Source organism: Betta splendens, chromosome 6, assembly GCF_900634795.4.
Source record: "Betta splendens chromosome 6, fBetSpl5.4, whole genome shotgun sequence".
Taxonomy (NCBI): Eukaryota; Metazoa; Chordata; class Actinopteri; order Anabantiformes; family Osphronemidae; genus Betta; species Betta splendens.
The window spans coordinates 10,431,336-10,445,712 of record NC_040886.2 but is presented as its reverse complement, the minus strand read 5'-3'; the positions used below and the strand labels follow the sequence as shown (position 1 = coordinate 10,445,712).

The 14,377-nt window shown below is 45.8% G+C and overlaps 1 protein-coding gene across 6 annotated transcripts in view; it reads left to right on the top strand.

The window, feature by feature from the left end:
• pclob (piccolo presynaptic cytomatrix protein b) overlaps nucleotides 1-14,377 on the top strand; it is a 45,276-nt gene that overhangs the window by 25,507 nt on the left and 5,392 nt on the right. Inside the window, exons 14-32 of one of the 6 annotated variants that reach the window (XM_029154483.3) lie at nucleotides 170-1,737; nucleotides 1,840-2,105; nucleotides 2,484-3,312; nucleotides 3,540-4,590; nucleotides 6,046-6,114; nucleotides 6,432-6,458; nucleotides 7,551-7,633; nucleotides 7,733-7,808; nucleotides 7,904-8,029; nucleotides 8,929-9,037; nucleotides 9,238-9,305; nucleotides 9,401-9,636; nucleotides 9,744-9,791; nucleotides 9,878-10,008; nucleotides 10,843-10,869; nucleotides 11,289-11,382; nucleotides 12,311-12,382; nucleotides 12,922-13,216; nucleotides 13,545-13,739. In XM_029154483.3, coding sequence (XP_029010316.1) covers nucleotides 170-1,737; nucleotides 1,840-2,105; nucleotides 2,484-3,312; nucleotides 3,540-4,590; nucleotides 6,046-6,114; nucleotides 6,432-6,458; nucleotides 7,551-7,633; nucleotides 7,733-7,808; nucleotides 7,904-8,029; nucleotides 8,929-9,037; nucleotides 9,238-9,305; nucleotides 9,401-9,636; nucleotides 9,744-9,791; nucleotides 9,878-10,008; nucleotides 10,843-10,869; nucleotides 11,289-11,382; nucleotides 12,311-12,382; nucleotides 12,922-13,216; nucleotides 13,545-13,739 — 5,370 coding nt within the window. The remainder of the gene's footprint in view (nucleotides 1-169; nucleotides 1,738-1,839; nucleotides 2,106-2,483; nucleotides 3,313-3,539; nucleotides 4,591-6,045; nucleotides 6,115-6,431; nucleotides 6,459-7,550; nucleotides 7,634-7,732; nucleotides 7,809-7,903; nucleotides 8,030-8,928; nucleotides 9,038-9,237; nucleotides 9,306-9,400; nucleotides 9,637-9,743; nucleotides 9,792-9,877; nucleotides 10,009-10,842; nucleotides 10,870-11,288; nucleotides 11,383-12,310; nucleotides 12,383-12,921; nucleotides 13,217-13,544; nucleotides 13,740-14,377) is intronic. The other 5 variants (XM_029154488.3, XM_029154485.3, XM_029154486.3 and 2 more) reach the window with 5 other exon arrangements.

Genomic DNA, 14,377 nt, shown 5'->3' with positions numbered 1-14,377 from the left:
TGCGTGTGCTTCCTCAATATTTTGGTTTTGCAACTTGCTAGACAAAACAACCGCAGATATGCATGTTCTGTGGGAGTCTTTTAAAATCCAAATTGCATGACCTCAAACTTGTAAACACAATAGTATAGTAGTAAATAGTAAATCTGTATTTCTGGACTTATTATGGCAGGTGAAGCTCTAGACTACACTAGCAAAGCAACAGAAGTCTTCGCTGGAATGACTACAGCTCCATACTCCCAGATAAGTGCATCTGGCTTTGGAGTAAATACTGTTCTAAGGACCTCAGATGGAATAGTTTATTCTTCTGTTGCTGCCCCAGTTCCATCCACATATGCAATTACTACACAGCCAGGCTCAGTCTTTAGCACTACCCTAACCCCTACATCAACAGTGCAGAACCAGGCATTGCTTCATCCATATGGCTTCATTCTTGCTACAGACCCAGGACAGATAATTCCTTTTGACACGGGAATACCGAAGGAGCTTCTACCTACAGCTCTGGCTGACATCATATCAGGTTATCCAGAAATGTACTCAGACACCACTCTGGAAGCAATTGCTGCCTCTCTGGATGCTTTAGCCTCTTCCCCAATATTTCCTGGCTTAGACAACACCAAAATGGCTCAATATCAGATGGAGAGGGAGTTTCTAGAGCTAGAGAAGCTTAAGCAGCTCTGTCTCGCTGAGGAGCTTGAGTGGGAGAGGCAAGAGATCCAGCGTTACCGTGAACAGGAGCAGCTTATGGTCCAAAGGGAGCTTGAGGAGCTTCAGGCTCTGAAGCAGCAGCTTCTCCTGCAGCAAGAAGAAGAGCATCATGCTCACATGGTGGCCCAGCAGGAGACCTATGCTCAACAGAAAGAGCAGTTGCTGCAAATTCAGCAGCTGCAACTACAACTTCAGCGACAGCTAGACGAGCACTATGGCACCACTGGTCCCACAGGAAACCTCTTAGATGCTAAATTTGCAGGGGTAGGGGACAGTGGCCAGTACTGGCCTGTCAAGGATGAGTCAACGACTGCATCTATTGGAACACACCTAGACAAAAATCATGACCAATCTAATTTAGTAAAGAGGCTTCAAGCTGACCTGGACACCGGGAAAAAAATCATTGATAGTGGAGTGCAGACAGATGACGAAGACTCAGCAGAGAAGCAGCATGTGGGACGAAAAAAGAAAAATAAGAGGGACATAGACAGCTCAGGTCAGACTGATGATGAGGACCAAGATGAATGGGATACTCCCACAAAAGCTCGGCGGCGCTCTCGAAAGCATAGCAGTGAAGGGAAACATGGCTCTAAAGTCTCTAGCATTGCCATCCAGACAGTGGCAGAGATTTCTGTGCAGACTGACCACTCTGGAACCATTAAACGACCCAACGTCCAGATGGATACAAAGGTGGAAATCATCAAGCATATCTCAGCTCCAGAGAACTCCCAGAGAGGGGGCAGTTTGAGCTGTCAGACAGACTTAGACAGAAGACACACACCCATTGAGGTGGGATACAGCACGCACCTTAAAGCAGATGTCCCTTCTAAGTCTAAGCTCTTCTACAGCCAAGTCTCCCCCCTTTCCCCTGAAAAGGCAGTTGGAGGACAGCGAATGCTTACTGCTGATCCAAACCGATTTTCTTCTGGTCCTCGGATATTAAAAGCTGGTCAGAAGTCTCTATCTGATCCTAAATCCCTTAGTCCTTCCACAGAAGACCGGATGAGTGGATACTATGCAGACAGCTATTCTGTAAGTCCCAGCAGAATACAGATGAAAAAAACAACAAGTTTTTGATTGACAATGGCAATTACTGTGCTGAACACTGGATGTGTAATTTGTTTTTTATCCTAGAGCCGAGGTTCTCCCTCTGGTACAGGTAAGAAGGTAAAACGTACACTGCCAGACCCCCCACCCGAGGACGACTCTCTGACAGGATGTTCAGGCTACAGCACCAACTCTGCTCGTCGGCGCCTTGCCCGGAGTACAACAATGGCCAGGGCAAAGATCCTGCAGGACATTGACAAGGAGCTTGATTTGGTGGAGAGAGAATCTTCTAAACTTCGCAAAAAGCAAGCTGAGCTAGATGAAGAGGAAAAGGAGATTGATGCCAAGCTACGGTGAGATGTTCCAGGTTGATTATGAACGCATTTTAGGAAGTAGGCTTACACTTTGTGCCGACCCAATGAAAGTAATTTATTCATCAAGAAATTTAAGTAACCAATAAATGTGTGATTCCTTGTTTACAACAAATACCCTTGCATTCCTCCCTCTCCTACAATCATTATTCCTAATTCATCTACATGATTCCCCTTCTACCTTGATAGCTTATGGGCTAAAAGGCTGCCTTGACATCACTCAGTGAGACCTCTCTACACTCACACATAGTTAAAGGTACTAATGTGTGAGAACCCAGAACAAGTATTTGCCGCTTTGGTTGTAATAGTAATAAAACTGTTGAAGCTTTAGTTGTTAAATGTACCATGTGTTTTCTATAGGTACCTGGAGATGGGTATCAACCGGCGTAAGGAGGCCTTGCTTAAAGAGAGAGAAAAGAGAGAGAGAGCCTATCTACAGGGGGTAGCAGAGGAAAGAGACTACATGTCAGACAGTGAGGTTAGCAACATCAGGGAGGCCAGAGGTGATGGCCTGGAAAGACCAAGGACAGCTCCCCAGTCAGAGTTTGATCAATTCATCCCCCCACAGACAGAAGCTGATTCCCAGTACAACACACTTACTAGTCCCTACTCCCATTATGCCCAGTATAGTCCCCAGACCCAAACCACCAGTCATTACACCCAACAGAACCTGTATCAGCAGCAGTCCCTTTACCACCAACAGGTGTCTCCATACCCAACGCTGTCCCTTTCCCACGGCCAGACTCAGCCTAGCAGCTACCAACATGCTCTTCTCCTGCAGCAGGGCAAGCAACGACAAACCACCTTGTCTGATTTGGAGCCTAAAATCACCACCAATTATGAAGTGATACGCAACCAGCCTCTGCTCATTGTGCCAACCTCTGCAGAGAGTGGCTATGGGGTGGCTCACCTGGGTGGCAAGTATGGCAACTTGGACTTGAGGCTGGGACTAGAAGAGAGGAGCATGGCCTCCAGTCCGATGTCGAGTATTTCTGCTGATTCCTTCTATGCTGATATTGACCACCATAACGCCAGGAACTACGTGTTGATAGAGGACATAGGGGAGCTCACCAAGGCCTCAACAGGACTGGGCAGCACTGGCCTGAGTTCTGGATTCACCCTGCCCGATAAGGAGTTGTCCAAGGCAGACAGACTACTTAGGGCAGCAGAAGTTAGGCGCACAGCAGAGGTAAATATTGTTAGATAATATGTTAAGTGTATACAGTGTGATCTTTGAGGTGCAATTTAAGGCTACAGTAATCTAAACCCGCAAAATGTTAAAAGATAATGCTACAGTGCACAGACTTTTATATGCTTATAATGTACTGTATACTTAAACTGCATAGTGTGTCATTGTGTGTTGACTTAAATTGCTGCTGAGGAACTATTGCTCATTTATCATTTGACCTCTTTTAGGTGGCAGATTTCCTAGGCTCATCTCGGCTTCAGGGCTATGGTAAAGGAGAAGATGACACCATGGAGGAGCCTTATGAGCTGAAGCTGCTAAAGCAGCAGATAAAGCAAGAGTTCCGGCGAGGAACTGAGGGACTAGAACACCTAACAGGCCTCAGCCTGCCCCAGTATCTCCCCAGTGACAGCAGTTTTCGTCATTTCCCAAAGGGTGAGAAATATAGCATTGGCAGGCTCACTCTTGAAAAACAGGCAGCAAAGCAGCTCCCAGCAGCTGTGCTATACCAAAAACAGATGAAGAACAAAAAGGCCCTAATAGACCCTAAGGCCATCACTAAGTTTTCCCCAATTCAGGAGAGTAGGGACCTGGAGCCTGACTTTGCCAGCTACATGGGGACGGGGGCATCTTCAGTGACCAATCTGGCTGCTAGGGCAAGGCTTCTTCAGGATGAAATTACATTTGGCCTGAGAAAGAACTTGTCTGAGCAACAAAAATATTTGGGGTCCTCCCTGGGGGCAAACTTAGCTGGTTCCCTTAATCTTGGGCATTCCTTGGGACTGGGATCAAGCATTAGAGCCACTGTTCATGATGATGGCACATACCCCAGTGGCACTCGTTCCCGACCTTCATCACGACCTTCCTCCCGACCCTCTTCTGTCTATGGCTTGGACCTGTCCATCAAACGGGATCTATCCAGCTCCTCACTCAGACTTAAAACAGAGGGAGATGTCTTGGATGCAGCATTTGCCCCTGGAGTGACCAGAGCAAAGCCTACCAGTTTACCTATCAGCCAAAGCCGGGGCCGTATCCCCATTGTGGCTCAGAACTCCGAGGAGGAAAGCCCTCTGAGCCCAGTGGGGCAGCCTATGGGCATGGCTAGAGCCTCAGCTGGGCCTCTGCCTCCTATCTCTGCTGACTCCAGGGACCAATTTGGGTCTAGTCATTCACTGCCAGAAGTACAGCAACATATGAGGGAAGAATCTCGGACACGTGGTTATGATCGAGACATCGCGTTCATCATGGATGACTTGCAGGGCGCCATGTCTGACAGTGAAGGTAAATGGAGACTCAGACTGTTGCAGCAACTTGACTGTGTGGACCTGCTTGACATGCATGCGAATGCTGAGTGGTAACACTGACTTTGACCTGCTCTTTCTCAGTTATTCGTTTTCCAGATATATGTTCTTAGTTGTTGGTTACTCTACTTACATCTCTCATGTTACAGTAAAGTAGACTTTTGATGTCTGCATGCCGTTTTTTTTCTTGTAAATATAATGTTCACCGATACATAACAATCTTATGTTATGTATGTCACTTATCTGTTCTATTCATGTTTGTTCTGTGATTTCATTAGCATGCTTTGTCCTTTTGTTTTGCAAGACTTAACTCCTCCAGTTAAATTTGATTGCTGTTAAGAGAATATATGGATATTCAAATAAAGCATTGTTATAGTTAATCTTCCTCCAAAAAGTGCCTCAACCCATAAATCATAATAAAAGTTTCCATATGTTTTTGGCATTCGTAGGCGAGGGAAGCTGTTCTAGTTGCAGGGGTCTGTAAAAAAAACACTATGACAAGGAGTGTCCAGGGAGCCTCTGTGTTTTTCCAGGCCTGTCCCAGCAGTCTGTAGTGCAAAGTACTGTCACGGTGAGAAGTAGGTCATCCCATCAGAAAGATGTCTATTTACTGTTCAAATGCACTTTTTGGGCTGTTCTGGAGCACAGGTCCTGTAGCGGCAGCATGTTTAAATAAATCCTGCTGAGTCATGGTGTCTGGGTCACTTCAGCAATCACATCTACGTCATAACCAACTCCTGCCATATCTACTGTACTTTGAAGAGTGACCTGTGCATTTTGTACAGTGCACGTTAAAATACAACAACTCTACTGTCAGGATTTAAATGTTGGGTCATATTATTGTGTGTCAGCTGTGTGACGTTGACTGTACGTCTTTTAATTTTCTATATCTGTATGTGGTTTTGCATCCTTGCATGTTGTGAAATTTCTTTCCATTTCTCCATTTCTATTTTAATAAAGTGAATGTTTTTTGCTTGATGGTTGTCACTGTGGATGTCTCATTGCTACAGTACTGTACTGTATGTGAGATTCCCACGTCCCCTAGTGATCGACAGCAAATATTGACATTTCTATTTATGTAAGTGTGGGATTGGTAGTGTTCCATTAAGCTAGTTATTAATATTGGTAGATATTAATATAAGCTAAAAAAATCTCCTGTAGGTGATATTTTTAAAAAGACATGCTGATTAGGGCCACAGTATGTTTCTGTTTAATGTTATTCACATATATATATATATATATATATATATATATATATATATATATATATATATATATATATATATATATATATATATATATATATATATAAAGGAAACACATGTCCAACAACTTTAGCTTTGTTTCGTAACAAATTTTAAAGGATCAGTTCTTGATGAGAAGATGATATATATGTCGTCACACAACATGAAGTCTCCATCTGCCTTGATTTCAGCACTAAGTGAGACCATGCTGGCTTTGAACAGAGATGATGCCAGAATCTTTCATGAAAGTATCAGACACGGTAGAGTATGTTATGGTACTAGTTAAAACCCCCCGCTCTCATGGTTCCACTATGGCTTCATTTGATACTGTAGATGGCTTTTTCCCCCTAAGATGTGATTTTCATAGTGTGATTTTTTTCCTGGCTACATCTGTCTGACAGACTAGTGATGTCAGACCTGCAGTAATATCAAGCATGCACCTCACACCGACCACTGCTTTCACCGCATGTGCTGAAGTATAATTAAAGTACAAATACAGTCTAGAGTTCCTGTAATTTGTTAGATTCATTAACATATGTTGACGCATTTCTGAAAAAAACAAAACTTTGTACCCCAGCTGGAGGCCCAAACTGGAATATAGAAGGTGAGACAGCATTCCACTTCCCATGTAGATACATAGCGATTGTTTGCCTCCATGCCACACATCATGGTTCTGAATGATCCGCTTCTCTGGTTGATTTTGAAAACATAGCAGACTCATTCTGGAATGACTCACATCCCAGTAGCCGATAACACATGTCATTTAGCAGATCTGTAGTAGCTGACATGTCAGATTCATTTTGGAATGAACCCCATCTTAATGACATTAGACCTATCGTTATGTGTCGTATCCTGTAGTGGCTTTAGTTGACATCATTCTGGAATGACTGCACATCAGTGGTTCTGTAAGACCCATTTCCAGTATTCATGCTCATGCGCTTTTGCAGAAACACAAGAAAGTCACGTGTATTGTGTGATTGTGTTACCACAAAACATGTTCAAATAGCTTCTCCGTGCTAATACCGAGAGTATGGAAGGTGTTGGTCACTGATTTAAGGTCAGACACAGCTAACACACACAAGACATGTAGGTGATACTGATCTTCACCGACTGTTATTGGCTTTGTAATGTTAAAATGTGGCATAAAACAGACAATATCGTTCAGATATTACTTACGAGCCTAAGGAAGTACTTTATTTAAGTAAAGTTTATTTATATAATTACTGGAATAAAAACAAATGGGACAACTCCAACCCACAACGTTTCGACTGAAATGATTAATCTTAGGTTAAATTTGTTTACAGTGTCCATGACAACATGGGAAAAAAAATGCTCACACTCAGATGGGGAACAAATGCATGCTATTAAAAGCATGGGCAACTCAAAACGCTCTTGTACTCACCCTTCATTCAGCGCTTACAGGGATCCTCAGATCCCACGGGCGACGTGGAGAAGGTGGAACAGAGCTTACGCGTCTTTGCTTTCACCTATCCAGTCAAGGACAGATAAGACATCGCTGTTGGAGCACAAGGGTTGGATGCGAACAAACTTTGTGGCGCATCCGATCATTGATCTCTGCCTAAGTAATCATGGCCATTTCCAGAGCAGTGGCGTGTCAGGAGTATACAGTTCGTGACAGTAGGATAAGGTGTGTTTGTGAGTCCGAAGCCTTTAACCGCTGCATCTCTTTGCACAGCCTACCACCTCAGGAGGGAGGACACAGATTGGTTTGACAAACCAAGAGAAGGGCATCCACAGGGTGGGTCGGACAGGAGGCAGGTGAGCTCCAGGCTAAAGTCTATTCTGCTAATCTTTTCTGTCATTTTTCTGAGGCACACATATATTCTGACGTTTCAAATGGCTGAATATCCTTTTCAGATGAAACTGGTCCCCTATGCTTTTCCTCACGCTCGCATCAAGCTTAAGAGAGACCCTCAGGACACCAGTGTGTCAGGTACAGTAACGCAAACAGATAGCATTGATACACCCATACAGTATTGTTTTGTTTTTTGGCTGCTAGTTTAGTTTTGTATGTCTGTTTTTTCCCAGGGAACGGACTAGGAATCCGCGTGGTAGGGGGGAAGGAGATTCCAGGAAGCCGAGGGGAGATCGGAGCGTACATCGCCAAGGTTATTCCTGGTGGTGTTACAGAACAGACTGGAAAGATCATAGAGGGTAAGAGAATGAGAAAAGGAGGTGGCAGTAGGAAAAAAGAATATAAAAATAAGCCTTTAGTCAAACTCTGTGAATCAGTGAGTTCCAGATGGAAGTGTGAGAGGTTTGTGTAGTCGTCTGTCATGTCCGAGCACAGAAAATCATGTCAGCTCACCCTCCACAAGAAGAGGCTGTTAGTCATTAGGCTATATTTAGCATCGACACACACATGCAAAAAACTACAGATACAAATATCGTTTTTTGCAGGATTACAACCGTAATTGATATTAACTGATTAGCTGACCTCTTCCCAAACAATTCCTGGGTCTTTACCTCAGAAACAGAGCGAAGGGTGACACAGACTGGCACAGAAAACAAAAAGGGTTCACCGGCTCTTCCCTCCGACACCATTAATTGTTGCAGCAAACCCATACAAAGAGTTGTCACGGTGGCCACTTTGCTCCATGTGCCGAGTTCTAACTATGCAAGTGCAAATATTATGTTTCACTGAAAGAGAACGGAAGCAGAACATGCCTTCAGGTGCACAGAGAGATGGAGTGGGGGAGGACACGGCGAATTACAGCGAGGGAACAGAGGGAATAATCTAACTGGCGATATTAATTGAAGTCTTTATTGCCGCAGCAGCCGGTGGGTTGCTTCATGAGCTGAAGCCTAAGCCGAAGACCTGGTTTCACCTGTGTAAGTGAGGCCTCAAAGCGCCTTAAACTTGAAGTGGACGTGTGCAGTGCACTGACTGACTAAGGCCGTGACTGGCTAAGGTCTGCTTAGGTTGCTGTGCTGTGTGAAACTTGGAAATGAAATTACGGAAGTTTTCTCTGTGGTGTGTTTTGCCCGCGGGCTGACGTCCGCGCTGGGAATTGACTACGCGCCCTCTGTCTGTTTACCATCATCGCGTACAGGAATGCAGGTGCTGGAGTGGAACGGAGTCCCTCTGACGGGAAAGACCTACGAGGAAGTGCAGTGCATCATAGGGCAGCCATGTGCCGAGGCGGAGCTCTGCGTCAGACTGTGAGTTACATCTGGCTTCATTTATCCTCTATCCTTGTGAAACTCCTACATGTTTAGCTGCAATATGGTGACACATTCCCTCCCTCCTTCCCCTTTTATTCATTCCACACCCCCATCATCTGACAAACATCACTTAATGACTGGCTATACTGCTGAAACACACTGGCTGATGTTCTATCATGCATTTCCTGTGACTCTAGAGACCTTAACATGCTGTCAGACCCTGAGCACCCACAAGCCCTGGAGCATCATGTCCAGCTGAAGGCTGGTATGTACCGCGTACCTGCCGCAGCATCTGCATGCGTGCATGTGTCTGTGCACCTGTAGCACAATGGCTCACCGTGCTCGTGTTCCTGTGAGCAGGTGGGCAGCGCTCCCCCGGCGTGGACCCCAAGCAGCTCGCCGCGGAGCTGCAGAAGGTGCAGCAGCAGGGTCCCGGCGTAGCGGGGACAGGGGTCGGACCCGGGGGACTGGGGGTCCTCTCTGCACTGGAGCGCTCGGCCCTCCTCCACTCGGGGACCGGGTCGGCTGCCTCCAGCGGCGTGCCGAGCCCCGGCCAGCCGGCGTCGCCCGCCATTAGCAAGAAGCAGCGACACAAGGTAGGCTCAGAGCCATTAGGCGGTTGGGAGTTGGCTTTATAATGTGCGGGAACTGTCTTCACTGTAATTTGCTTTGCATTAATTGCTCCCTTTATGTGTTTGGTCAGGCGGCAGAGGTGATGAAGATGCCTCACCTCATCACTGGAGAGATTCAGGTAGGTGGAGATTTTCCATAATAAAGACGCAGGAGTGGTTTCAGTTCAGCCGTCACACGGCCCCCACCTCGCTCTGTGTCCCTCAGCTCCAGATCAACTACGACAGAAACCTCGGGAACCTGATCGTCCACGTCCTGCAGGCGAGAAACTTGGCCCCGAGGGACAACAACGGTTACTCGGACCCCTTTGTCAAGGTCTACCTCCTGCCGGGGAGAGGGTGAGCTCAGAGCGCGTTTGAGGGTTCACTCGTGTCTGGTGTGTGTCGGCCTTTCTGCTTCTGTGTCTGTCTCGTTTTCTCTCCCCCCCCCGATTGATTTGTGACATTGTCTCGGCGGTGCTGTTTGGAAATGACTAACTACTTGAATGTGTTTGGGAGAATGACACAGGACATGATGATATGAGGCAGTCATGCTTTGTGAAATGTACTTGAATTGAATTGATGGGGTGTTCTTGAGCCTGACTTCCCCCAGCCGTTTGCCAAAGCACCAGAAGCGTCCAAGCTACTGGACTCATCCCTTCTTGCTCCGTCCAGTGACTCTGGCTGAAAGGGAGGCCATTTATACAGTGGCTGCCTCCTCTCCCCCATGTTTACTCCACCATCTTCCCAAGATCCCGTGACTAGCAAGCGGGAGGATCGATACAGACTTTATCTAGAGTGTAACACTATCTGCTCTTAGATAATGGCTCCATCAGACCTGTTTATGAGACTATAAGCTCTCGGGAGCTCTCTGTGCAGGAGGGCACGTTTGGTCTCCTGCTGTTTCACTGGATGTGCATTTGCTAATGTATTCGTGTAGCAACAACATTTAGATTAGCGAAGTGTGAATTATCGGTTCGCTCACGGAGCAGTAAGTCTCTTTCCTCTCCTTCCATCAGATGCATTGCTCTGGTAAAAACAGTGATACACCCTCCAAAGAATATTGATTGCCTCAGCTCACTATCCTTTACTGCCTTTACTTTGGGCTCTCTGGGCTTCTCTGACTGGTTTTTGTGTTTTTGCTTTTCTTGTTTGTGATATCTGCCCTCCTCTTCCTCTTCTGGACTCCCTCAGACAAGTCATGGTTGTCCAGAATGCAAGGTAGTGTGGTGTTGATCTTTTGCTTTCAGTTGGTGTTTTGTTTTTTGAACTCTGTAATTCTGAGCGTGTTTTTTCCCCGTGCGGTTTTTCATCCTTTTGTTATGGCCTTTGTTGTTCGTCCAATTATCTGCTCTATTTTGTATTTAACGACATTTCTGTCATTGCTTTTCTCTCCATGTCTCACACTTTTAACTTTCCTCAGCTTCAATCGCACAAGTAGTTTGTGATTTTGTAAAAGCATCGTAGTCAAACAGATCAGTTTCAAAACAACATTTACATCTGAATGATGTCACCACGGTGGAAGAGTGTACAACATCTATTCAGTCCATATTTACGGTGAATGCTTGCTGTGCGGTCAGAGAGGAGAGACATATTTAAATACATTGCTGACAATCACTCTGGATTTTATAACTCGTTAGTGCTGATAACAAGAGAAGGACCAAGTACGCTCAGAAAACCATGAACCCGGAATGGAACCAGACTGTCATCTACAAGAACATTCACCTGGAGCAGGTACTTCTCAGCATAATATATAGCACAGCATATAATAGCACACACACACACACACACACACACACACACACACACACACACACACACACACACACGCACACACACGCACACGCACGCACAGGCACACGCACACACAAGCTACTCATGCATTTGCAGCATGTGCCATGAGCCACTTTGGCTGAAGCGGTCCCATGCTCCTATTAGGATTCTGTCCTCGTGCCTCGTGTCCCCGGGGTCGTCGTCAGTATCCCTGCGCAGCCTCTTATCGCTGCTCGCAGGAGTCGAGTTAACAACCATCATTTCAGTTCTCGCACAAACTCCACACAGTCACTGTGTGTGACTGTAACATAAAAAAAGAGTGATAGAAGCCTGATAACCACGCTCCGCTGCGTGCGTCATATATTTGGGTACTGTACCTTTTGTTTATTTGTGGCGCATGTGCTGTGCTCTAACAGACACGACCCAGATGGTAAATCCCACTGCGAGGCACGAGTGCAGATGCGATTGTGTTAGTCGTCAAAGAATAGCGGCCTCGTGCGAAACCCGCGAATCCACGGGCTCGGCTCGTTCTGCCTTCTGTTAATCACGTCTCACAGCCCGTCAGGACGGCACCGCTCAGAGACATGCTCCTACACATTCCTACACCCCTACAGCCACATCCATAGGTGCACGCACGCACGCACACACGCGCACGCACGCACACACACACACACGCACAAGCACACACGCACACATACACACACACACACACTGATGTGACGTTTGCTCCTCTTACATTCAAGCACTGCACATACTGTACAGTGACTGTGCATGTGCTGCTTTATTTCATGCCTCTTCCACCCACATAAACACAACCACCGACACATCCACACGTTTCTCCCCTTCACAGAAGATCCTTGTTTATGATGTCTCTCCTTTGTCAATGCAGTTGAAAAAAAAGACGTTGGAGGTGACAGTGTGGGACTACGACAGATCTTCCTCCAATGACTTCCTCGGTGAAGTGAGTGCTTTTTGACTTGAACTAATGCAGTCAGCATCTACTTAAGACAAAAGGTTTATTCTGCTGTAACTGACTTTTCTCTTAGGACCTGTGCTTTGATTTGTTGTGATTTCAGACCTGAATTTAAAAAAAATGGGCTTAGTTGAATGTCAGGAGATGTCACGGTTGGTTTGTGATTTGAAAGCAAACATTTTAAGGTAGATTAACCTAAAAGTTGAACGATCTCGAGGTGTTTGATTTCAACTGATGTGATTCAGTTGTGTCACTGTTGTTGGCTGGATCAAAGTAAATGAAGTGCACATTTCTTTTTCTTCTTAGTGTAAGATGTGACTTGCTCATGCGGGAATGCAGGGACTCTGGGTTACATTATCCAAGGATGTTAGCTTCATCGCTCTGCCTGTTTCATGCCTGTAAATCTGTATAATGAGCTAATCTGTTTAGTCTCTTCTAAATGCAGTGCTTTGTTGAACACAGTACATGTGTTACTTACAGTCCCTGCTTCCGTCTCACTGCCTACGTACATGTTGATTGTCCAATAGGTGCTGATTGACTTGTCAAACACTGCCCAGCTGGACAACACTCCGCGATGGCTGCCCCTGAAAGAGCAGAGCGAGAGCATTGAGCACAGCAGAGCTCACCATGCTGCCCAAGGCCCACCGGGGTCCGGCACAGGCCAAGGTCACGGCCAAGGTCACATGTCAGGCCCTGGGATGGGGCCTGGGCACGGTATGGGACCGGGTCCAGCACCAGGACAAGCAGATGGCAGTCTGGATTCACCTAAAACCTCTGTCATCAAGAGCAGAAGCCATGGAATCTTCCCTGATCCATCCAAAGGTAAAATGATCTGACACACACTCTCCATCAATTTCCATCAATCTGTTTCAGATTAGGCTTTCTAAACCGTGACACTGGTGTTATTATTCCTGGCAGGACTGTGCACAAGACAAAAACTGCAAATGATAAAGCGGTCACTCAGTTGTCATAGAGATAGACGACGTTGCCATAGAAACCAAAATGCTAATAATTTCTTGACAGCTGTAATTACACTCCACGGACTTGTCAACCGCTACATGGCACAATCAGGACCAGAGCGGAGCGCAACATATGAAACACACCTACGGGGGTCGTTTTAGTCACAGCGCTGCCTTTCCTCTCGCTGCAGACATGCAGATGTTGCCTCTGGAAAAGTCACACAGCAGCCCGGGCAGCTCCAAGTCGTCGTCTGACGGCCAGCTACGCTCGCACGGCCCCTCCCGAAGCCAAAGCAAGAGCAGCGTCACTCAGGCCCACCTAGAGGATGCCGGGATAGCTATTGCTGCCGCAGAGGCTGCCGTGCAACAGTCCCGCCTGCAACCAAGTAAATCCTGTCCCTACCCATAATTCACTTCCTGTGACTTGCCTCCTTTTCTCCTATGCATGCGAGCCGTATGGTAACCTCCTGAAAACTGTACTTTAACCTTCTGCTCTCATAATTTTATTTTATTAATTCAGTTATTAATTAATATTACGTAATAATAATCTTTGTTTAGTTCCACATAAGAGCAATCACACTTACAATCTAACATTTAATTGGCATTTAAACTTAAGGCATAAATTAAAGGCAAATCTAGTTCAAAACATAAAACTAAACCTTATTTCTAAAGGATTACTAAAATAAATTTAATTCTTCATAAAAGTTGCATATTTTGTATACTAAATATTACAAATACAATATTTATATTTGTGTATATAATTAATGATAGAACAATAAGAGCGCTGTTAGGGGCCTGCTTCCCTCTGTCTCCACATGGAGTGTGCATGTGACAATCCCAGTCATATGGTTTCTACAAAAGCCCAGTGTGGAGCTGCTCATTCCCAACATAGAAACCAAGCTGGGATGGCAATCCCTCATATGTCTTGTTTGACTTTAACACAGATTAAACAGTACTCACCCAGTTTAGTGTGACGCCAGGGCTACTTAAGCATGCAGTTGCAGCTTCCCTAGCTCCTGCTCCC